Raw genomic sequence first — 24,201 nt, 5'->3', positions numbered from 1 at the left:
AGACCATTTAAAACTCTCACACTACAATGAAGCTGCCCCTTCCCAAATGAAAGGCTAACAGTAATTTTCCCCATCTGACCATATCCTGGGATGAAAGAATTTGGGACTCCCAAGTAGAAGGGAGTATGCATCGTTAAATACGGATTTACAGGAGGGGGCTGTAATATTGCCCACCTCACCCCCCACTGCATTCTTCTGCCCTCACCTGGATTGCTCCAAGTCTGTCTACTTGAATGATCCTAATTAAGAAGTGTTCTGAGAGTAGATAGAAAGCTGTAGTGTAAAGTCACGTGGACACAGTGTCCTGAAAGGCTACCATCGATGAACACCTACTTAAAAAGTGAGCCTCTCCAGTTTGCCACGTTCACTCTGATGACTGAGACTATTTGTTCATCACAGCACAGATACAAAGTCTCCAGTCTAGTGCTTACTTTTGGTATCAGCTGCATCTAGGCCTTCCTTCCTCTGTGGTAACTGATCAAGGGCCATTACTTGGTGCCTGTGACCAGAGCACTCTGTGGCCATCTGACATTGACAAGGTTAGGCCTGGCAGACCAAGTTGCTACAGCTTCTAAAGCTTCCTCAAATAAAGGAACAGAGGAGGCCCCAGAAACCTGGCCCGGCAGGATGGCATGTGACCTGCATGAAAAGACAAACAGGCTTTCTGACATTTCCCCAGGAATAACTCCAGCAAGTCCACCTGGCTCTAGGAAGCACAATGCTGCCCATAGAGGGGAAAACACAGTGGAATATGCCCAACTGGGGGACCAAACTGCATCACCCATGAATATAATAATTCATGGTATATACATACATATATATGTATGTATATATATATATATATATATATATATATATATATAATTATAGCAGCTGATATTGAGAGTGGTGTCTTAGAGGTCCTTCCTGATGCTGCGCATGCATGCATGGATGCGTGTGTGCGTGTGTGTTGTGTGTGTGTGTCGCACCATACTTCATTTTCCTGGGAGGCTGTCCTAAAGTTATTTGGCCAAGATACATAGATGTCCTCAAATTCTCTTAAGGTAAACCAGAAGGCTAAACAGCATCATTAAATGCTTACTTGACATTTAAACAGTCCAAGGTTCTCTGTCATATACATTTTATGTTACTGAATAACAAAACAAACAAACAAAACCTTTTGTCACTACACATCCTGGAAATAGCCACACATAGTTTAGACATGAGATACTTCTCACTACCCCTGCCCCCAGGCACATGTGTTTGAGTACTTGGTCCTTAGAACCTTTTACCCAGGAGCCCTAGCTAGAAGGAGGAGGCCACTAGGGGCAAGCCTTGAATGTGACACCCCTTTTGGGTCTGAGCTTTCTGCCGTGTGGTTGGTGGTATGTCTGTGGCTGCCAGTGGCTGACCCACTCCATGTCCCTGCCTCTCCCTGCCCCCCCCCCCCCCACCCCCGTCCCCCCATCAGTCATCATGTCTTCCTGATGTAGGCTATTCCTTCTCTATGGTAAACTCTCATAAGTAGCTTCTACTAGGTGTATGGTATAATGCAGGAGGTGAGAGAGTTGGGACTGGACACCGCTGATACAAGGTGCATGTTGTTTTAGTTCAGTAATTCAACCTATTATTACCAAGAAATAACACCACTATCATCTTTTTTTCTTCTTTTTTTTTTTTTTTTTTGAGGCAGAGTCTCTATGTAACTCAAGTCACCCTCAACCTTGTCATCCTCCTGCCTCTGCTTCCTGTGTACTGAGATTACAGGCATATGCCATCATATCCAACTACTCATAGTTTGGTTTTTTTTTGTTTTTGTTTTTTTGGGGGGGAGGGTTTGTTTGTTTGTTTGTTTGTTTTGTTTTTCGAAACAGGGTTTCTCTGTGTAGTCCTGGCTATCCTGGAACTCACTCTGTAGACCATGCTGGCCTCGAATTCAGAAATCCGCCTGTCTCTGCCTCCCAAGTGCTGGGATTAAAGGCATGTGCCACCACGCCCAGCTTGTTTTTTGTTTTTTGTTTTTTTTTTAAATAAGATTGAGCTACTCGGCTTTTTAATTATACTCTTTAATGTGTGTGGTGTGTATGCATGTTTATGTATGTGTGTGTGTGTATGTGTGCATGTGAGTGTATATGGAGACCTAAGGTTGACATTGAATGTCTTCCTCTCCCTCTACCTCATGTGTGAGCCAAGGTCTCTCAGTGAACCCGGAACACACCGTTGCATCTAGTATGTCAAGCCAGTCTTTTACACACTGGGACCATGGGTGGATCACCATATTAAGCGAGCTTTTCCCATGGGTCTGGCCACAAGCATACATTAAAAACAAACAAACAAAAAATCATGTTAATATAAAATATAGGCTGGGCCCAGGGAAAATATAGGCTGCTGCCTCAAACAAGAACCTTGAATCTGCTCTCTTCCCTCCTCTCCCACCATTACCCTGTCTGAGTCCCTGTCATCCTTCTCCTGAGGCATCCTGGCCATCGATTCTCCCCCTCTGTTCTTAGCCAAGACTCAGAAATGGAGTTGGAGTGAGGCCAAGCTGATCTGTGTTTTAAAACCACATGGACTGCCCATGACTACAGGGTGGACTGAATAAAGCAAGACCCTTCGGCAGGATCACGTATGTCCTTGTTACCAGACTGAGCATCACTCCCTCAGGGACTCCCTGTATCAGGTGGCTTCTCCACTCCAATGCCTGGTCATACTCCCACTTGTCACAGCTTTTGTTAAATGTTCCTCAGCCCCCCTCCCTCTTGAGATGATGAGTCACATCTTCCTCTGAACACTCTTCAGGCCAGTGACTCTGGGTCCCAGCAAAAGCCTAACACAGGGAGGATATTTCATTAAGCAGATTATTTTTTCTCTCTACAAATTCCCCATAACTCCTCTTTTATTTATCAAAGCCGCCTGATTGTGAAGCCTACAGAAGGAAGGGAGCTGGGCCTGCTCGCTTATTGCGGATCACAAGTATAAGTGCCAAATGATGGGAAAAGAACGATCACACAGACATGTCCGGCTTACATGGATGCTTGGGACATGTGCACCTTAACCACTGATAAAATCTCTGGGTTCAGAATTTATTTGGTTTTCCTAGGAAGGCAATCAGTTTCTCCAAGCAAAGAGAGCAGACAGCATCCTCCTCACGGGAAAGAGACTTTGATCAGTCAGTAAAGAATTAGATTAGTTCAGTGAGAGCTCTCTCCAAGCCTGGTTTTCTTCCAATTTGGCCAAAGTGGTTGAAAGGTTTGGGAGTAAATTAAATCCGTGGATTATAAATGACATGTAGGAAAAGTTAATATTTTTACAGAGAACAGTTCTTGGTGGTGCCAACTCATTGGAAAACAAACAGAAAGACTGATCCCAGAAACTCTTTCACGTTGGGTGATCGTGAGACGCATAAAGGATTCGCTCCAAGTTCTCGTTGAGTTTCATAGACACACAAAACCAGGATTCTATGAACACAATGGTAAGGTTTAGCTTGTTGAATCCATGCAGAGAAATCAGGTGAGGAGAGACTCCACACCTGAGTTTAGAGGTTGAGTTTCTGCTTAGAGCACGAGACTGAAAGAACCACAGGGATAAAGCCAGGGGTGATGTCATCCAGGGGTGACGTCATCCAGGGGTGACAAGAATGCTAGCTAGCTACATGTCACTATACACCTCTCACACTCATTCACAGGATTGTTCTTCTTTAGCAGACTACTAAGAAGAACAGCCCAAGCTGAGATGTGCTACGGAGCAGAGAAATGATGGTTGTGCTTTGGTGCAGACAAACTTGGGCAAAGCATGATTAAAATCCAGCCACACCACTGTTGCTATAATGGAGGTACATAGAAAAGGTTCATATAAGGGCTAGGGAAGGCAAGAACCTGGAGGTGACATTTGAATTCATGTTTGAGAGAACGGCACGGGCCAGGTCCCAAATGTTCATGTTCCAGGTCTATTGTGCAAGCTCTGGAATCACAGCCCATACTGATGACAGGCTAGATTACCTGTCCTAGCCAAATGGGTGACTTTCGCTGGGGTTGGCAGCACATACCTGTAAATGTAGCACTTGGGAACGTCAGGAGTTTGAGTTCACCTTGGGCTACACGGTGTGGGGCTATCTCAAAACAACAAGGACACAACAACAACAATGGCACCAAAAACAATAACAATGACAACAACAATGACAGTAATAATGGTGACAACAACAGTAACAATAACAACAATGGAGCAACAATGACAATGACAGCAACAACAATGACAACAACATGACAGCAACAGCAATGGAGACAACAACAATGGCAACAACAATAACAATGACAAAAAACAATGGCAGCAACAATAACAACAGCAATGGAGACAACAATGAGACAATAACAATGACTACAAGGACAACAACAATAACAACAACAATGGAGACAATAATAACAATGACAACAACAAGGACAACAACAATAACAATGACAACAATGGAGACAACAACAACAACAGAGCCCCAAACAAACCAGTAAAAAGTCACACCTAAACAACAACCGCATTGAGTTGGAATTTCAAAGACAGGTATGGCTTACTTCCTGAGGTTCTAGAAACATCTCTCTAGAAAAATGTCCTCAATGGAAAGACTATATTTACTTGCTAACAGGTCATGAATTTACTGGGAGGTTAGTGTTAATCCCTGTAAACTAGTATTGATCTAGTAACTAATAATAACAGCTACTGTTCAGCAGTTATAACAAAGACTACCAAACACTTCGTAAACATTGACTCATTTAATTATTATGGCTTATTTTATGTCTAGTTTTTATAATTGTATCAAACATATCAGATGTAAATATCACATATTTATAAGAACATAGGATGCACATTATTATACTTTTTACATTATCGTATTAAATTCTAAAAAAGAGGGCTGGAGAGATGACTCAGTAGTTAAGAGCACTGACTGCTCTTCCAGAGGTCCTGAGTTCAATTCCCAGCAACCACATGGTGACTCACAACAATCTGTAATGGGATCTGATGCCCTCTTCTGTCTGAAGACAGCTATAGTGTAGTCACATACATAAAATAAGTAAATGATTTTTAAAAAATTCTAAAAGATTTAGTTTTATTTTATGTATATGAGGATTTGCCTGTGTTTGTGTGTGTGTGTGTGTGTGTATGTGTGTACATACAATGTGCAGGCAGTGCCATCAGAGTCCAGAAGGAGGCGTCTGATCCCCTGGAACTAAGGTTACAGATAATTGTGAGCTACCATGTAGGTGCTGGGACTCAAACCCTGATCCTCTGGAAGAGCAGCTTGTGCTCTTAGCTGCTGAGCCATCTCTCTAGCCCTTTATATTATTACCTTTCGTCAGAACGAGAACTTTCTTAGAGTCACATGTGGCCGGGGCAAAGCAAATATTTCTAAGTGTTCCAAATCATGCAACAGAATTCTTGTTTAGCCAAAAAAAAAAAAAAAAAAAAAGTTAATCTAACAAGCCTAGTAAGTTCTTTCCACGTTTTATATTACAATAAAAATAAATGGCTATAGCTGGGGAGTAGAAGGTTTGCCTGACATGGGTAAAGCCTTGGGTTTGGTCAAAAAGAACAGTCCAGTCGCCAAACATCATAAACACGAGAAGAATGTCAGAAGGAAGGTGGCACGCATAACTTGCCCTTCTAGAGGAAGATAAAAGACTCAGAAGCAGAATGTTGGTGTGGAGATTGAGAGCTCAAAATTGTCCATCCCTGACAGGAAGACAAGCCAGGCCTCTGAGTGGCCCCCAATGTGTTGGATCTCCTCACACCAGAACGCAATGCAAAACCCAGCTTGTGTATCTGGCCTTTCCTGTTCTCACCATGTGACTCCCCTCTGCAGCAGGGCTCCGGGAAGACCCTGATTCACCTCTGTTATTGGCAAGAAAGAGTAAGAGTGAATATCACAAACGGAATGACAGTCCTGGCTGAGACCTCTGCTTACTTGGGGAAGATGGAGGCTCTGCCTCCAGCTTGGCCCTCACAGCAGATCCAGACATGGGGTTGATCTTTTGGCATCGATTGAAGATTGTCCATAAAGAACATTCCTCTCTTCTCTCCCTTGTGTGGACCCACAGCAGAAACCCCAGGAAATGATGAAGCTGGTTGGATTAGCTGGGTGGTCATCTCTTGATATAAAACACAGTCCAATCACAGACTCACGTGGGTGGGCAGGGACATCGAGGAACAAGGTCAGCAGTTCACTGGTCTTGCTCGGACCTATGGGACATTTTTATTCTCCCGTCCCAAGGAGTGACAGTCTCTTAGTTACTCCCTATAGCAAAAGCCTTGTCTGGCAGGACAATATGACATGAGTGAGTTCAGTGGGCCGGTTTGAGGGCTGCTGTTCTGTGTCTGAGGGACGCCTGAGAATGGTTGATTGTGTCCTCCATTGTTAGAGGACACACACTTCCTGAGTTGTTCTCTCTTTGCCCGAGATCATTTGTTAATCAGAATGTCACATCTAGCTTCTCGACTTTGCACACTCACATTCACAGGTGCACACGCATGGCCCACGGATGGAGGTCCAGGACAATCTGTCGAAATATTATTTTTTCTTTTCGTAGGTACTTGGGATCAAACTCAGGTTGTCTGGCAAGATGGCTCTGTTGTTTGACCCACAGCACCATCTTGTCATGATTTCCTTGCAAGTGTGATCATCTTTTCAAAGAAAAAAAAAGAAGCCAGACACAGAAACACGGGTTATCATACTCCCTCTCATCTCTGCCGTCTGCAATTAACATGTGTTAACGTATATCACAGATATGTCTGATGTGGCATGACATGATATGACAAAAGGTAGAAAAAGAACTACTTTGAAATGGGAGGGGATCAGGGGAAGAGGACAGGGAAGGGCAATGGGGGTGACTCTCATTATATACATATGCATATGCATATACATACTCGTAATACTGACCAAAACAACCTGGGGAGGAAAAGGTTTATTTCGTCTCATGCTTCCAGGTTACACTCCATCACCGAGGGAAGCCAGGGCAGGAACCTGGAGGCAGGAACTGCAGCAGAGACCAGGGAGGAACCAGTACTACCTACTGGGCTTTCCTCTACCACCTGCTCAACCTGCTTTCTTATATACCCCAAGAAGACCTACTGCCAAGATAGCACCACCCACAGTGGGCTGGGCCTCGCATATCAATCAGCAACCAAGAAAATGGCCACCAGCCAATCCGATGGAGGCAATTATTTGACTGGGGGTCTTTCTTCTCGAATACGGTCTCGTATTATGTGAGAGTGACAAACACTAACCAGCATGGGGGGTAGGTTGGGGGGGGTAATGCCCATGTACATAATCTACCTAAATGAAAATGCTGTGCAACGAGTATACCGTAATCAGAAAGACTAAATAAGGACCCGATGTGTGTCGTGAGTGCACATTCGTATGCATGTTCACAGCGAGAACAGCCCCGGGGGCCACTGAGCCCACCATGAGGTCAGTAAACCCATACCCTCAGTGTGTGGCTGCTAAAGATGCAGGAAGCTCATTAAAAAAAAATAGCAGGTTAATTTTAGAGGTTCTGAAATAGAAAGGTACTCTGGGTAAGACCATACTGACATTCAGTTTCTAGGCTTCATTCTCAGGGGAGATTTATTTTTAAAAATCTGATCTTCAGAAAATATAATCTGAAAAGTAAACTTGTTACAACACACACACATACACACATATGCATGCGTGTACTTGGCCTCCTATTAGAGGTCCATAGCTGCCTCCAATCCAGGGATCATAGGCTCTATTCACTCAGAACACCCTTTTCTCATTTCCATTGTTTTGAATACTTGCCGTTGGTGTAAAGCATACAGTGCTTCACCCTTTTAACACTCATACACTCATCCCTCTTGCCTTCTGGATACTGACCATGGTTTATGAAACTGAATGGTGACCAAATGCTGGGCCGCACGGTGTATATCTCAAAGTCTCTAGAATTCCAGCAATTTTCTTACTCACCATATTTCAAGTCATTGGGAAGAGAAGGAAAAAAACCCACATCTTCAGACCAAGAAACCAAGGCTGCTGCCACCTCAAGGAGGAGACAACCCATTCAGATTTACTGTTAGGCAATAGTCACTTCATTGTTTATAGAAATATACATAGCATCTATTTACATAGACACATATTATTTCATATGCACATATATACACGGAATATTAATACACATATGTATATAAACAAAATAATCTGATAGCCTGTGCAGAGTGAGTTTTTCTCTTATTCCAGTTACAGAAGAGCCGGCCTTGCCAGGAAGCTGTGCAGGTCCGAGATTCCATCTCCTTTTGATCAGTAAAGTTCAACACCCACACCACTAAACCTCTTGCAGCTTAGCATTCACAGAATTGCAGGAATAGCTGATAAATGCAAGGTGCACCACACAGTGCCATTTTTCAGTGGGAATATTAAAACCACTTCATATTCAAAAGCAGGAGACAAAAGGGCCAGGTTTGCTGTCTTCATAAGGAAGTAAGAAGAAACAGCCACATGGGATCTCTCTCTCTCTCTCTCTCTCTCTCTCTCTCTCACACACACACACACACACACACACACACGCTACACACCATAAATACAAACCACACACACACACACACACAAGAGAAAGACAGACAGACAGACAGAGTTCAAAGACTAGAACTTATCCAGAAATAGAATCATTTGATTGATTTATCTCCTAACCAGCAAACCATTTTATTGATGACCAAGCCCCACCTACATAAATACAATGTTCAAATGGAATTTTACTAAAGTGTCATGCTAGTTAATCTAATACCCTATCCTTCCACCGGCTGCCAAAATACATATTTACCTGTCTGGAACTAAACTCCAAGAGGTCAGGCTAGTGTGTCTGATGCTTCAGCAAGAAGTCTCTCTCAGATGTGGATTTGATCGTGTATTTCCATACTCTCACTGGCTCTTGTGGAGGTGGCTGAGAAATCCTGGGCTTCCAAACTGTGCTAAACTACTTCACACTCTGTCATTGATTAAGAACGACAGAAGCCTTCCGAGTTGTTTATCAAATTAAGGTTGGTCAACAGCACTCGTGAAGCTCTGGACGCCTTCCTGAAAAAGATCTCAGCTCCCTTAAATTGACACGTCAACAAACTCTCACGGCCTCTCGAAAAGCATTCGCCAAAATGGTATGGGTTTGGCTTAAACTTCCATCCTCGGCTCAGCAAATGACGGCACAGTAGAAAGGAATTAAGCCAAATCAGACTCATTACAGAGTTGTGCTGGTAGAATATAAACTTCCCCTGCTTAGCATCTGGAGTTATGGGTGACTAACATTGTAAATGCTTGTGCTAGTGTACTCTGAGAAAGAGAGAGAGGGCGTGATTGTAAGATTATAGGTGAGTGGTGGGATATGAACGTTAACTTACAGAAATATGTAATTTACTTTGTCTCCCGGTGATGAGTGTGCATGTGCACATTGCCCTTTAAGTCCCAAGACACCCCGAGGAGACGCAGAGCCACTCAAAACAAAAAGGTAACTAACTGCCTTTGAATTTGTCCTGTGGGCAAACATTTTCTGAAGCATGGCGGCAGGCTGTGTGTAACCCATGATCCCAGATCTGGGAGAAAGAACTGTGGGACCTGAGAGGACAAGACCAGCTTTGGGGGTGGGGACGAGGGATGGGACACAGAAGCTTGGAACCAACTGGACTCAGAATGCCACCACCCACACAGAGTAAGAAACATGGATGTGGAACTTGATGGTTTCAGGAATCAGAAAGCAGAGGCAGGAGGATTGCCACTAGTTCATGGTCAGCATTGTCTATGTAGTGAGTTGTAAGCCAGTCGGTGAGGTCTATATAGCAACACCCTGATGAAATGAAACAAAGGAAGACAAATGAAAAGAAGGGGGTAGGAACCACAAACGCACAATAAAAAAGGAAGCCAACATGTCTCTTCCCATTGCTGTAGTGTAAAGAGTGCCTATCTGAAGGCTACTTTACCTAGGAAAATCTATGCAAGCGTTCCTTCATGGTCTAAGGCAAAAAAATTAAAAAATTAAAAGAAAATAAAAAAAAAATTAAAAGCCGAGCGTGGTGGCGCATGCCTTTAATCCCAGTACTCAGGAGGCAGAGGCAGGCGGATTTCTGAGTTCGAGGCCAGCCTGGTCTACAAAGTGAGTTCCAGGACAGCCAGGGCTATACAGAGAAACCCTGTCTCGAAAAAAAACAAAAAAACAAAAATAATAATAATAAAAAAATAAATAAATAAAAGAAAAAACCAACGCGTACATTTCTTCTCCTTTAGCTATCCTGCTAGGAGAAGTATTTCAAAATGTTCTTACAAAGCCAGCCCCATAAACACCAGGCTTCCTTCCAAATGTCCTTTGAAGAGAAGAATGTAAAAATATACAAAGCTAGCACCAACAGGCTATCAAACACATTCTCCAAAATGATGTTCCCCAAGGCCTGCATGCCACACTGTCTTTGGGTCATAGGGCGCCTCTCCCTGGGGTTCTGAAAGCCAAAGGGACTTCTGTATGAATATACCTAAATCCACGTGTACCGCATCCATGATGTTCCAGAAATAATGCATGTCTGTACACAGTAGATGATTAATAAAGAGGAATTGAATAGTGTTTGCCATGAATGTCTCACACTATGAGACAGCAAGACACATCAGTGGGGTAGTACCTGTCTTAGTGTTTCCATTGCTGTGAAGAGACACCACGACCGAGGCAACTCTTAAAAAGGACAACATTTAATTGGGGGTGGCTTAAACACAGATTCAGTCTAATACCATCATGGTGGGAAGCATGGCAGTGTCCAGCCAGGCATGGTGCTGGAGGAGCTGAGAGTTCTACATCTTGTTTTGAAGACAAACAGGAGAGACTGTCACCAGGAGGAAGGACTCAAAGCCCACCCCCACAGTGACACACTCCCTCTAACAAGGCCACACCTCCTAATAGAGCCACTCCCTGGGTCAAGCATATTCAAACCACTACAATACCCAAGAAGAACTCATGGTCCAATAGGAAGCATTATGGAACAGTCAAATATGCAAAAGTAGGAAATGGTGTTCCTATAGAAAAGGAGACTCCCATTGTTCTTCCAGTCTTCCTGAGAGATGCAACCTTTCAGCCCAAGTAACGGGGCTTGAGAGGTAGCTCAGTGGTTAAGGCCATGGGCTAGTCTCTCAGCAGACACTGGTGCAATTCTCAGTATCCTCATGGCAGCTCACAAGCATCTGTGACTCCAGTTCAGGTGATCTGATGCCCTCTTCTGGCCTCCTCCAGCACTGCATGCATATGGCATAGACACACACACACACACACACACACATGCCAACACTCATATACACAGAATAAAAATAAGCAATTCTAAGAGAGAAAGGAAGGGGGGAGAAAGAGAGAGAGAGAGAGAGAGAGAGAGAGAGAGAGAGAGAGAGAGAGAGACTATCTTATTTATATAGCCCACCACTCCAGGATAAAGTAATATGTCTTGCTTTCTTTCTTTTTTTTTTTAAGATTTGTTTACTTTATGTATGTGAGTTCAGTGTCATTTTCCTCAGACACACCAGAGAAGGTTATCGGATCCTATAATAGATGGTCGTGAGCTACCACATGGTTGCTGGGAATTGAACTCAGGACCCCTGCAAGAACAGCCAGTGCTCTTGACCGCTGAACCATCTCATCTCTCCAGCACAAATAATATGTTTTAAATGAATAAATACATTTAAACTGCTGAATGGAATCTATGAAGAGAAAACTGAAATTAAGGACTGTCTTGTTCCACCAATATCAGCCACATTCCCAAGAAGTTTTAGACTTCAGGAAAGAAAGCTAATAAATTCAGAAAAAAAAAATTATCACATTTATTAAAAGTCAGACTTACCACCTCTGATCTACTTAAGTGACATATACCAACTTACATTGCAGTTTAAATTTTTTTAATTATTTTTTTATTTCCTGTGTAGGAGTGTTTTGCCTACATATATGTCTATGCACCACTTGTGTGCCCGGAGCCCATAGAGACCAGAAGAGGATGTCAGATCCCCTGTAACAGCAGTTACAGATGTTAAGTCACCAAGAGGTGCTGGGAATGGAACCTGGGTCCGCTGAAAGTGTGGCCAGTTAATTCCCTTAAACACCTAGCCATCTCTCCAGCCCTACACTGCATTTTTAAAGTCTTGGTCAGAGGTAAGTATTTAACTAAGGCTATTATTTATTCATATAAATCTCGCCTGGAATGTTACAAAATGGATCTTCATGATGCCATATCAATATCTCCTAAGAGATATTAACACGGGTAAGGTACCCATAGCTGATGGGCAGGCCACTGGGGGGTTAAGCTGGACAGAGGATAGGACAGAATGGCCCCCACCAAAGCCCCTCACTCCTCAGCAGCTCCAGCTAACACTGAATATTACAGAAGGCTGAAAAATGTAGACACAACTAATATGATGCTTAGGACATAGGTAACCTCTCTGTCATTTAAACTGTGCCCCAAAGTAAATGAATGAGTCTCAGGCGTTCAAATGTCTTGAGACAGAAGTCTCTTCGAGGGTATTTCTTATCATCCGAAGTATCTAAACCCTGGCAACTTTCGAAAATACTCTGGATTGATCCCAACGTGGGAGATTATTCAGGTCACATCTCTTTATTGTCTATTGCTGTTTGCCTGTCAGAAAGGCATTCCGATTCCTTTTTATTTTTTTTTTTAAAGATTTACATATTTTATTTGTATGAGTATTTTTCCCAAATGTATAACTGTGAATTATGTGGGCCCAGTGCCCAGGGCTAGTAGTGGGAACATCCCCTCCTCTAAATTCTAAGGACAATTAGGAGCTTGCTACTAGTTCTAAACAGAAATACAACCTAGCAGGAAAACATCAGTAATGTGGGCCAACAACCATTCTAAAAGAAGTTAAAAGCACACATACATTTACACTTAATCCATTTAATTCAATTTACTTTAACTGGAGATGTATGCATGTATGTATGTATGTTTGTATGTATGTATCTATCTAACTATCATCTAACTATCTATCTACAAACATATCAGTATCAATGCTGAAGCTCAAATCTAGGGTCTCATGAATGCCAGACAAGCATGGTACTGCTGAGCTACACTGCCAGCCCTGGAGCCAGCCAAGTGACATACTTGCATACACCTTTCAGAGTAGGAACAAATCAACACAAAAGAAGTAATCTTGTTAGTTACCCGTGTGCATGTGTTTGGTGTGAAGATGAGAATATGAAAAACACATGGAGAATATTTGTAGATTTCTAGCTTAAGCCCCTCAAAGAGGCTCATCCTAAAGAGAAGGTCCTCTGCAGCAGGAACAGAAAAAATGTGTGTGTGCGAGTGTGTGTGCGTGCATGCATGAAGGAGGGAAGAAGGGAGGGAGGGAGGGAGAGAGAGAGAGAGAGAGAGAGAGAGAGAGAGAGAGAGNAGTGTGTGTGCGTGCATGCATGAAGGAGGGAAGAAGAGAGAGAGAGAGAGAGAGAGAGAGAGAGAGAGAGAGAGAGAGAGAGAGAGAGATTGTATATACTTAAGCACACAGGGAGGAAAGCAGGGTGTGCCAGAGGCTAAGAACTGGCAGAAAGTATTAAGCAATAAAAATTTAAATAGCTATAAAACACCAAGTTCCCAGCAGTGCCCTTGATCCTTTGGTCCTTTTGGCAAATATGAAAACAGTGCAGGGGCTGGAGAGACCACAAGGCTGCTCTTCCAGAGCTCCAGGCTTGGATTCCCAGCACCCACAGGGCAGTTCCACAATCTTCCTGAGCCCCAGGGGCTTCACCAGCTTCTGCTCTCCACAGGGACCAGGCACAGAAGTAATGCACAGACATTTATGTAGGCAAAACACTCATACAAATTTTTTAAACAAACAAAACACTGTGATCAGCCTTGGGGAATGAGTGAACAGCATCTACTGACCTCCTGGTTTCAACCAACAAATCACTTTCTCCAGTTTCTATGTTTTTTCCAAGTTTACAAAGTCTGGATACTATATATCCCACAGGGTTGTGGGGAGGAACAAAGAAACAATCATTTGGCCTCTTTTGCCCAAGGTAGTCTCAGAAGACAGCATCCCTGCGTCACCATTAACTTTCACTCTCAAAGGTGTCCCAGTTTGGATGAATAATTATGTGACTGCCCTATATATAAGTCACTGAGCATGGCATTCGACACAAAACGGTTGTGTCTGATACTCTAGGGCTGCTCAGGCAATGGCCTGCCTAGATTTTAATGATGTGTGCCTTACATTCAAAACAAGTAACAATAACTTGGTACAAACTAAAGGGCCTCCTCACCAGTGAGAGCATGACTGCTACAAAGTATCATTGAGGGGAAGGATTTTATGGTAAACTCGAGGGAGAGCATGGCCTCTGTACGTGCCCAGAGCAAGGAGAGAAAGTAGGAGACTGATTGTGGCCAGCAGTGTGGAGAAAGCACAGGGAAAGGAAACCAATAAAGAGGAGCAAGTTGGGGGTGTGGGAGTGTGGGGGAAGGGGGCAAGAGATCACACAGCTATAAGGAAGTGAGAAGCTGGGGGGAGATTAGCCTATGGGCTGGAAAGAATTAGGGTGGGGCATGGTAAGAAGAACTGGGAAGAGCCAGGATGCCAGCATGGACTCTGTAGCAGGTATATGTGTATCTGAGAGGGCCTGGAGGCCAGCATGCACTTGGGTACACTAGCAAGCATGACAAGTAGCCATTTGTCCCAAGTTTCTTTTGGACCTGACAACTACCACCTCCACTCCGCCTCAACAACAAAGCCAGCAATGGATCCCTTGCTGCTGGAGAACAGGGATGCTGGCATAGGGTACTGTTCTCATTAGGCTTATTAACCGCTTCAGCAGAAGTGACCCTGTGGCCTCCGAGGGTATGCCACTGCCAAATAGTGATGAGCTACAGGGACGTGCAGCCTCTCCCATGCCCAATAAAGACAACAGTCCTTCGTCATTCCTCCACCAAAAGGACCAAATGTTGGCATGTAGCTTAGTGGTAGAACATATGTTCCACTTGTATGAGTCCCTAAGTTCTAACCTCAGCACACACACACACACACCACAGACACCCCCAAAATTTTTCTGTACTTGAACTGTACCTATTGATAGGTTCAGGCAACTCTATTAATATTAATTTTCCACATCTTTACTCTGATTCTATAAAAGGTCTTTCTCTTGGAGCCTTTGAGGCTCACCTGCCATATATTTACACACCAACACTAAGTACAGCTCATTGTACTGCCCATGATTTCTTTGGCCCAGCAACTAATGTCATCAAGCCAGCATTTCTGTGCTGAATAGATTTTCTCTCTCCCCTGTCCCCTGCCCCTGCCTCTGTCAGTGAAAGGGTCTCACACAGATGAGGGTAACCTTGAACTCCCTATCTATCTGCCTCTACCTCTGAAGTGCTGGGATTACAATCATGAGCCACCAAGCTCAGTGGATATCGTCCTTATCCACAGAACTAACTCACTACTACACCTGGGAATCCTGACTCCGGTTCTGCTGACGCACACAAGTTTCCTTAGAACAACCTTAGCCATGTTGGGGCACACACCAATCTCTACGCAAAGAGGTCATTCAGTTCTTCCAGAGCTGTTCACTGTGTGGGGAGTTCTAAGGCCCTGGAAGATTGAGTGAACATAAAGATGTCCTCAGTGGGCAGCAAAGGCTGGCTAGGTTCCAGGGGAAGGGTGCACATCGCCCTGGAAGGAGCCAGGTGATTCTGAATATGCGCCATGCAGCTCATTGGGCCAGTGTTCCCTGGGCGCCATAGCGCGGTTAGCAGCACAAGGAAGCCATTTAGGCTTTTCAGACTGACGACCAGTGAACCCCACACACTCACTCTCTGTCTATGTAAACTTCCCTCCCCTGCGAGGGAGCTTGAAGCTAGCCATTCCAAACTTCGTCTGGAGTGATGCTAAAGGCCAGAGCAACTTCCTGCCACAGAGACACTCCCAAGCCAGCTCCACAGAGCTCCACATTTAAGGAAGGGGGGGGGGAGGAGTTGATAGTGGTTGAGATAAAAAGGGGGGGGTGAAGGGAGGGGGGCTAAGTTTAAAAGTAAATCCGAATTGCCATCTCTCCTTAGACTTTTCTTGCCCAGGGGTGAAGTAAGTGTTGACTATTCATAAAATAATCCACCGAGGATGCCAAGGCGCACGGAAGAAGACAATCTAGGCCACATTTTAAGTTTAGGTTCAGAAGGCAAAGGAGTGCCAGAACACATCTGTGTTATTTTAGCATTTATCAGACATTCTCGCAGTGTACTAGATGTTGTCCTAAGTGCTGTGCCTGAACACCCCATGCCTATGAGGCACCCACTACTTCTGCTTGCTTTTCACAGACGAGGAAACAGAGTCATTGGCTAATTGATGGCCACCCAAGCACAGGCCCTAGAAGACTGGCGGCAAGCCCCTCTGGCTCTGTGACTCGTGGTGAGGGACTGCCAGATTATGGGGTGGAGATGGGAACAGCCAGGGAAGTGGGAATAAGTCCCCGAACTGCAGAAGACAGAGAGGAAAAGAAGAGAGAAGACAGGAGTGCAGGGGGTAGGGTGGAAGTGGGGGGGGGGGAAGGAAGGAAGATTAGGAGATGATATTAAGAAGACCAAAGAATATTCTCAGTAGGGCTGAGAAGACCGTGGCTGTGGCCACAGACACCAAGGACAGCTAATGGTCAGCCCTGGAAGGAACACCGGGACAGTTGTCCAAGAAAGTTAGGGAAAAAGCTACACGGTGAGTCTGTATAAGAGGAAGTGACATTTCCAGACATCAGGCTACTGCAAGTCCTTGCTTCATTCAAACCGAACGAAGGGAAAGCCTGACAGGATGGGTGTGGTGTGTGTGGTGCCACAGGGGAAAAAAAAAGTGTCTGAAGCCACCAAGTAGAAACTAATTCATCTCACCAGGCAGAGACCAGTTTGCTTAATTAGCTTGTTAATTCTACTGATGAGACAAAGATGTAAGTATATAGTGACATTTTGCCCCACAACGTGCCCTTTCTCTATCAAATGGAAACATTAACCCATCAAAGTTTATGACGTCATCTTTCCCTTTACTACTGCCCAGCAGAAGTAGTCAGCCGTAGCTGCAGAGTTTGTTTCATTGCTTTTTAATTGCCGCGCTTGTGTAAATAAGCACCACCACATAATTAGGGGGCTGGTTCTCCATTCAGGTATGTGGGCGGGCACCCTCGGCTTTCCAACCTGGCAAGCTGGGCATGCGCAAGCACGCGGTGAGCTGCTTGCCCCTTGGTACATCCTTTCAGCCAAGGTTACACTCATAGGCGAAGCCCCGAGGCTCCTGTTTTCCACTTTGGGTTTTGTACAGGCAAATTCCTCTCTCTGTTCGCTACTGGAAAGGTGTAAAACTTAAGAGATGAGAACTGTGCCAACCAGGCTGGGGCGCAGGTAAGAGTTACAACAAGCTCAAAAGGGGATAGGCCGCTAGTGCGACTCCCTTTCCTCTTTTAAGAAAGGGGTATAAACCATCCAGACCTGCCCCACCTCCAAGAACATTTGGATAATTACCACCTTCAGTCTCTCGAAATAAAGGAATTAAGACACCTGCTCGGGGCTCTGTCGTAATTGTCTCTTCCACATACCCCACAGCCTGGCATGTAGCAGGGTATTCAGTAAATCTTTCCTGAATGAACTGGGGGGATTTGAAATTATGTCACAGATACTCTCGAAGTTGAGATGGACAATAATTTTGAATCATTTCTTGGTGTGGGGATGCTGGGAGAAAGTAAGGAGTTTAAAGAAGGTGAAGCAATTACCTGTCCTGTCACTGGGAGACAGACAAGAAGAGAAGATTTTAGAGAAATCCCTCTAGGTATTGTACAACATAAAGCATAATTTCCCATCCCGAGGCACGGCAAAACCGGATAGAAAGAAGCGGGCTGTGGACTAGTCAAACAAGCTTAAAATCCATATCCTGATGTCACACTTGTAAGCGGGGTATTTTGTTGTTTGGTTGTTTGTTTTTCCATTGAGATAAACTGCTCTCTAGAGTGTCCAGTCTGTCAAATTATTTTCATTAATCAGAGGGTCGCCAGACAAAGGAAGATTCGTCTGTGAGTACGGAGTATCCGGAAAATGAACCCAAGTTAAAAGATTTATGGCTTCAACAAAGCAGCAGCACTACTCCCAAATGGCCTCCCGCTTGTACAGAAACACTCCAGACAAGCCCCCTACTGCACAGTGGGGCTCCCTGAGCTGGGGAAAATGGCTTCTGTGGAGATCATCCACAGATGCAACCCCCAAATATCTTTGGGCAGGCGCTTCAGCTTTCTCAAAACAATCTAGCCCAAGTTCTCTTGCCTACGTTTGTTTACATAAAAAGGATTTTGGGCTACAGGTCATTCGGCACCCCTCAGGATTCCAGGCAGGTTAATTAGTATATACCCAATAAAATATAGAAAATAATTTTTAGAAACAAAATTTTAATGCAAAACAGTCGAGAGTGTCTAAAAGAACTGTCAGTCTTTTGGCACAAAATCAGCTCAAAAGCAGATGCATCAATAAGACTCTGTTTTTAAAGTGTGCAGGAAAATGCAAGGTATCCCTGAACATCTGAAAGGCCTCATTCTGATTTCTAACCCAGACCCAGGATGGCTTAGAGGTTGCCTTTTTGAAATAGTGAATTGCTAACAATTTTTATATAGGTCCGAAATGCAACTTCAGAACCATATTTTTATAGCCTTAAGGAACCATCTGGGTCAGAACCATACTTGTTTACATTTCAGAAGCACGCTTGTACTAGAGCAACTGAGATCTCTAGAAGCTGGAATGGATAAACAGCCTTCTGAACACCATCCACAGGTACCAGGGATAGACCAAATGGATCTGCAGACCAGTCTATGCCTAACAAAGATGAGTCTTAGGTTTTGGACTTCCAAGTAGTTTTCCCTCTTCAGACAATACCCTAATAAGACAATTACAAAGTACTCTCTACCTTGCCACACCCCTTCGGTTAAGCTGCACTTCACAAAATATTTAGATGAGGCCTGAACACAGCAAATAAACACCAGGCAGGCAATGCAGCCTGGCATGCCGAACCTGCCCTCCCCAGAGTCGGAGGGGCCGTATCTCTGGAAATTCTAAGGAAAAAAAAAAATCTATAATTCTATTGCAGCCTTCAAAGTTAAGCAGGGATAGTTCAGACACTGACGTTTTTGATTTTCACAGCAGATGGAGAGAGAGAGAGAGAGAGAGAGAGAGAGAGAGAGAGAGAGAAAGTTCCTCAGCTCACAAACGTATGTGTCCAGTTGAGATATGATTTCTCCAACCTTAGCAGCATCCAGAAAACAAAACCAAAAAAAAAAAAAAAAAGCATATTTTCTATCACTCACCGTTACTCCAGGATTTCAGTAAATATTTGATACTGATTTCAAAGAAGCCGGAATCCTGCTGGCTGGCCATGTCTGCCTCATACAAAGAAGCCCCTAGGACTGGAAGCTGCAGTTGGAGGAGCAGGTACCGGGCGTGGAGATGTGCCTGTCACAGGTTAGTGATGTAAGCGAGGGTCAGAAGCAAACGGCCACGCTCCTCATTTAAAGGACACCGGGAGAGGGATGCTCAACCTCTTCTCCTCTTCCTCCTCCTCCGGGGCCAGGGCTGGCTTCTTATTTGCTGGGTGCTGATCTCCCTTGCAAGCCTTCAGAGGCAGAGGCCTCAGCCGCTTTCATTTCAGAGCTGACATAAGCAGCAATGCCTGCCTACTGCCTGTGGCCGCCCACATGCTCAACCACAGCCAGGTATGGTGGCAGAGTCCCCACCCGCACTGTGAGCTGCTGCTGCACCGGGGTGGACGGATGTCTGGGCCTCCTGGCTGCCCACCCTGCAGCCCCCCGCTGAGGGATGGACTGAAGCCCCGCCCCCCAGCCCCTTCCTTTCTCAACCTGAGCTCCCACCCAGCCTCCACCTCCCAGCTCGCTAGGGGAGGGACGAGGAGGAATTTGCCAGCTGCCTGAGGCTCCTCGGTGCAGAAAGGTTGGCAGGCGGCAGCCCCGGGTGTGCTCGGCTGCGATTTCCCCTTGTGTCTGTCCCTGAAAACACTCAACTGCGGCACTCTGCGGTAAGCCAGCTGCACCCTTGCATTTGGAAGCAGCGGCGTTTGGGGAGGGGTGTGTGAGTGTGTGTGGGTATGGGGGGTGGGGGGGGATCTGTCATCGCTGCAACCGAGAAGCCAGACGCCTGCCTGGCCTTTCCTTCCTTCTCTGGGATGTGCAGACGGGGATCCGCATTTTGTGCAATACAGGCTTTTTGCGGGGCACCCTAGCCCCAAAGCCTGAAGGGAAGGAACACATGCTTAGTCGGCTTGCCTAGCAAACGCCCGAATTCCACCATGGACCCGTTTCTTCATGTTGTCATTTCTAAGACTCACACAGACCAACACACCTTATTTCATAATCATGAAGGAGCTAGGATGCAAAGGCATTAGGCGCCTGCCTTCTCCTTAATTCTTGGTATCATGTGTCCTGATTTCAGTCAGCTTTGTTTCTCACAACTAATAGGCTTAGTGGAGGGATTAAATAAGGGAATTGTATTTTGACAACGATGGGCAGCCTTCTGTCAGGTGAGGTTTGGCCAGCCATTTCGAAAGCCACTGGGCCCTCTTTTCCTCAGCATATTTATGACTGGAAGTTTCCAATAGAATGAATTATAATGTAGTAATTATTTAACGCCCCCCCCCCCGGCACACAAACATACAAATTCCATCCTCCAGCCAACACATAAACAAGACTTCCTAGTTCCTCTCCTAATTCATTCGAGAAATGAAAGGACAGTATACTTTTTATTTTTTTTCTAGCAAAGAACTTTAAAAACCAACTAAATGCCACTTCTAGAAATGTCCTGGTTTACCTGCAAATGTGGATACACTACAGGATACACTCCTACACTCAGGAAGGGTTTCAGCTTCCTGAAATCCTTCATCAGGCTGAGGTCTCCCTAATTCACTTGCATACTTCAGTGATGAGTTCATTTTTTTTTTTTTATCAGCTGTACTGAGAATGTATGAGCTCTATGTAAAAGATAATTGGAAAGCTTTCCTTCAAAAAATATCCATTAATAACTGGGTTGGCACTCTCCTATCTTACACAGCACTGAAAGAACAGGCCACAGGGGTACTGAGAAAAATGCTACCATTGGCTCTCCCGGGGGCCCCAGTCTCACCTGGCACCAGCTAGCTTCACTTGCACTGAAGCCTAAGGAAAATTATTAACTTTGCTAAACCTTGGACCCTCATTTTTACAGTGGGCATACTCAATGCACCCATTTATACAGTGGGCATAATCAAGGCACCATTTCCTTGCACACAGCACTGTCATATTCCATTACTTACTGAACCAATAGTAATAGTAATTAGTGGGGGAGAGCAGGTTGTGATAAGCCAACAAGCTACTCTATATCGCCACTATAAATATTTATGGTTCCTTTGTTTTTGAGACAGGGTCTCTCTTTGTCTCCCTGGCTGTCCTGGAAATGACTATGTAGACCGCCTGACTCTACCACCTAAGTGCTGAGGTTACCGGTGTGCACCACCACACCCAGCCTTAAATACATAAACTTTTTACATCTTAATTTGGGATTTGAGAAGGGGCTCTGATGTTCTTGAGGAGGACAGTATCCAGCATCCCCAACCATCAGTAACTCTGGTTGGGGGGGTGCAGCGCCTTCTTCTGGCCTCCACAGGTTCTGCATGCATGGTGCACAGATACACATGCGGGCAAAACACTTGTATACATAAAGTAGAAATGAATAAATCCTTTAGAAAACTCCCAACACGGGCTTTTAAAAAAGTTTTCGTTGGTGCTCTGAACCTACTTCCTGGTCACTCCATGCGTTTCAAAGGAAACGATGATAAAGGCTTAAAGCTAGTTAGGAGAAAAAAAATGGCATTTAGTTTTCCCTGTGAAGAGTGAATTGGCTGTTCTGTATCAGGCCCCACGCTTTTATTTTAGTAAGTGGACATACATCCTAAATAAACAGAAGAGGCCTTCTGCTCTGCGCAAAGTCTGGCCCATCAAAGGGAACGAAACCTGCTGCAAGCTGGGACAAGACCAGCTTCCTTTGTCCAGTTTTCTTGGGGAGGGGCACATTAAAAAAAAATACAAAAACAAACTGAAGGCACCTAAACTACTTTGAAGTAGAACAATAAAATCAGAATGTGTCCCTGGCTTGCTCCCTGACTTCCACTGTCATGTAAGACAGCCTATAGCTATCTCAGTTCTCACGTCCCTAAAAGTCCTGAGCCGTCTCTCTGGAGACAGCGAACAGGTGCTGGGGGCTGAACAAAAGATAAGAGGGGGAATGATGGAGAGCAGCCAGAAATGAATGGTTTCAAAGAGTAGTGTGTGTGTGTATGTGTGTGTGTGTGTGTGTGTGTGTGTGTGTGTGTGAGACAGAGACAGACAGACAGAGACAGACAGACAGACAGACAGATAAAAAAAAGTCAGAGGAGAGAGAGACAGAGGCAGAGACAGAGGAGAGAAAGAGGGAGAAAGAGAGACAAAAAGAAAGGCAGAGACAGAGGCACAGAAGAAACAGAGGAGAGAGAGAGAGAGAAAGAAAGATGGAAATAGACAAAGACAGAGGAGGGAGAGAGAGAAAGAGAGACAGAGACAGAAAGTAGCCTGAGACAGGGGCTAGCAACTGATGAGAGCATCTATGTTTATAGAATATAAATTCCTTGCTAAAATGCACATTTTAAAACCATATTTAATCCTCACTTCAAACCTGCAAGATGGGGAGGGACTAAGATTAGATGAGAAAATTGAGGTTTTAAAGAAATATAAGATGAAAGTCACCTAGCTAATAAAATGTATGTCTAGCTCATTTAGTCACTCATTGTTGATAAATCATCGTCACCATCATCTCCACCACCACCACCACCATCATCATCATCATCACCATCACTTTTAATTGTAAACCAGATTGAGGGGCAACTTCCTTAGAGAATGTTCAGGGAAGAGACACCTAGAATCCATGATAGTTGACAGCCTATTCACTGCCCACTTCCCTGTTTTTTCCTGGTTGAAGAATTGTTCCCTGGAGCTTTGCAGTACCCCAAGGAGCCTAGAGAGAGATGCCACTATTCCTCAGAGTAATCTGATCCACTGTACAGGTTGTGTCTCTCCAGGGACCCCTGACCCACAGTGGAGGTTGGACGGCTGTTGAGAAAATTCCAGCCAGACGCTGCTCTCCATGTGAAGGGTGGAAGGCTCTTCCTACCCTGCTGTGGGATGGAGCCAGCTGAGGACGCAGTCCAGGGGCAGCACATGTATTTTATAACCAAGACACGGGTCTGGACAGGTGGGTGTGCTGGGTGGCACGGAAAGAACAAGTTTTCCGAGAAGGGGGTGATCAACATGACCCCAGAATCCCCACTTATGAGGTAACAGTGCAGGATAAGGCTGGTAAAGGGTGCTCAGACTGAGTCTCAGAACTGATGCCACCCTCCCCAATCCCCTGTCACAACTGTCTGCTTCTCTCATCTCCCCCCTCCTATTCATGCCTACTGAGGGTTATCTGCTCGGTATCAGAAGCACAATTGGGGGCCACCAAGATGGCTCTGCTGAAAAAGGTGACTGCCACCAAGCCCGGTGAGTTTGATCCCTGGGACCCACGTGGTGGAAGGGAGAACCAAGTCCCACAAGCTGTCTTCTGACTTTCATATATGTGCCATAGCATACATTTGCACATGGACACACAGACAGACAGACAAATAAATGTGACAAAAGTGCAGCGTGAAGCCGGGCATGGTGGCGCACGCCTTTAATCCCAGCACTCGGGAGGCAGAGGCAGGCGGATTTCTGAGTTCGAGGCCAGCCTGGTCTACAAAGTGAGTTCCAGGNAAAAAAAAAAAAAAAAGTGCAGCGTGTTTACATTTTAATTCATAATTTATTTATGTTTTCCTAGCATTTTTTGAACAATTTCTTGAGGCTAAAATGGTGGTCTTCAGAAGTAAACTAGGACGCCAAAGCTAGGCCGTCTGGATGCTTGCCTACCTCTGAAGCTGTTACTCAGTGGTTTCCAAGCTTGAGATGACAGGGCTGGAGTGGAGTATGCCCCCTTTCCCTGTGGACGGGTGTAGGTGAGGACCATGAGCTGTCACCATCACCGAGTGTACGCTCACATAACAAACGTTAGGCAGAGGAACCCAAAGAGACCAAACCACAAAGGCTACATCAGCAAACCTGAAGCCACCGAGAGCATGGTATAGTCCCATGATGACACATG

The 24,201-nt window shown here is 44.9% G+C and overlaps 1 protein-coding gene across 1 annotated transcript in view; it reads right to left on the bottom strand.

Annotated features, from left to right (window-relative positions):
• Positions 1-19,836, bottom strand: part of Fry (FRY microtubule binding protein) — a 233,684-nt gene extending 213,848 nt beyond the window's left edge. The window contains exon 1 of the mRNA XM_029477821.1: positions 19,311-19,836. Within this exon, the coding sequence (XP_029333681.1) occupies positions 19,311-19,380 (70 nt within the window). The 5' untranslated portion in view covers positions 19,381-19,836. The remainder of the gene's footprint in view (positions 1-19,310) is intronic.
• Positions 19,837-24,201: the final 4,365 nt, after the last annotated feature.

Source organism: Mus caroli, chromosome 5 (assembly GCF_900094665.2).
Source record: "Mus caroli chromosome 5, CAROLI_EIJ_v1.1, whole genome shotgun sequence".
Lineage (NCBI taxonomy): Eukaryota > Metazoa > Chordata > Mammalia > Rodentia > Muridae > Mus > Mus caroli.
The sequence above is the reverse complement of the archived record's forward strand: the minus strand, read 5'-3'. Positions and strand labels throughout refer to the sequence as shown.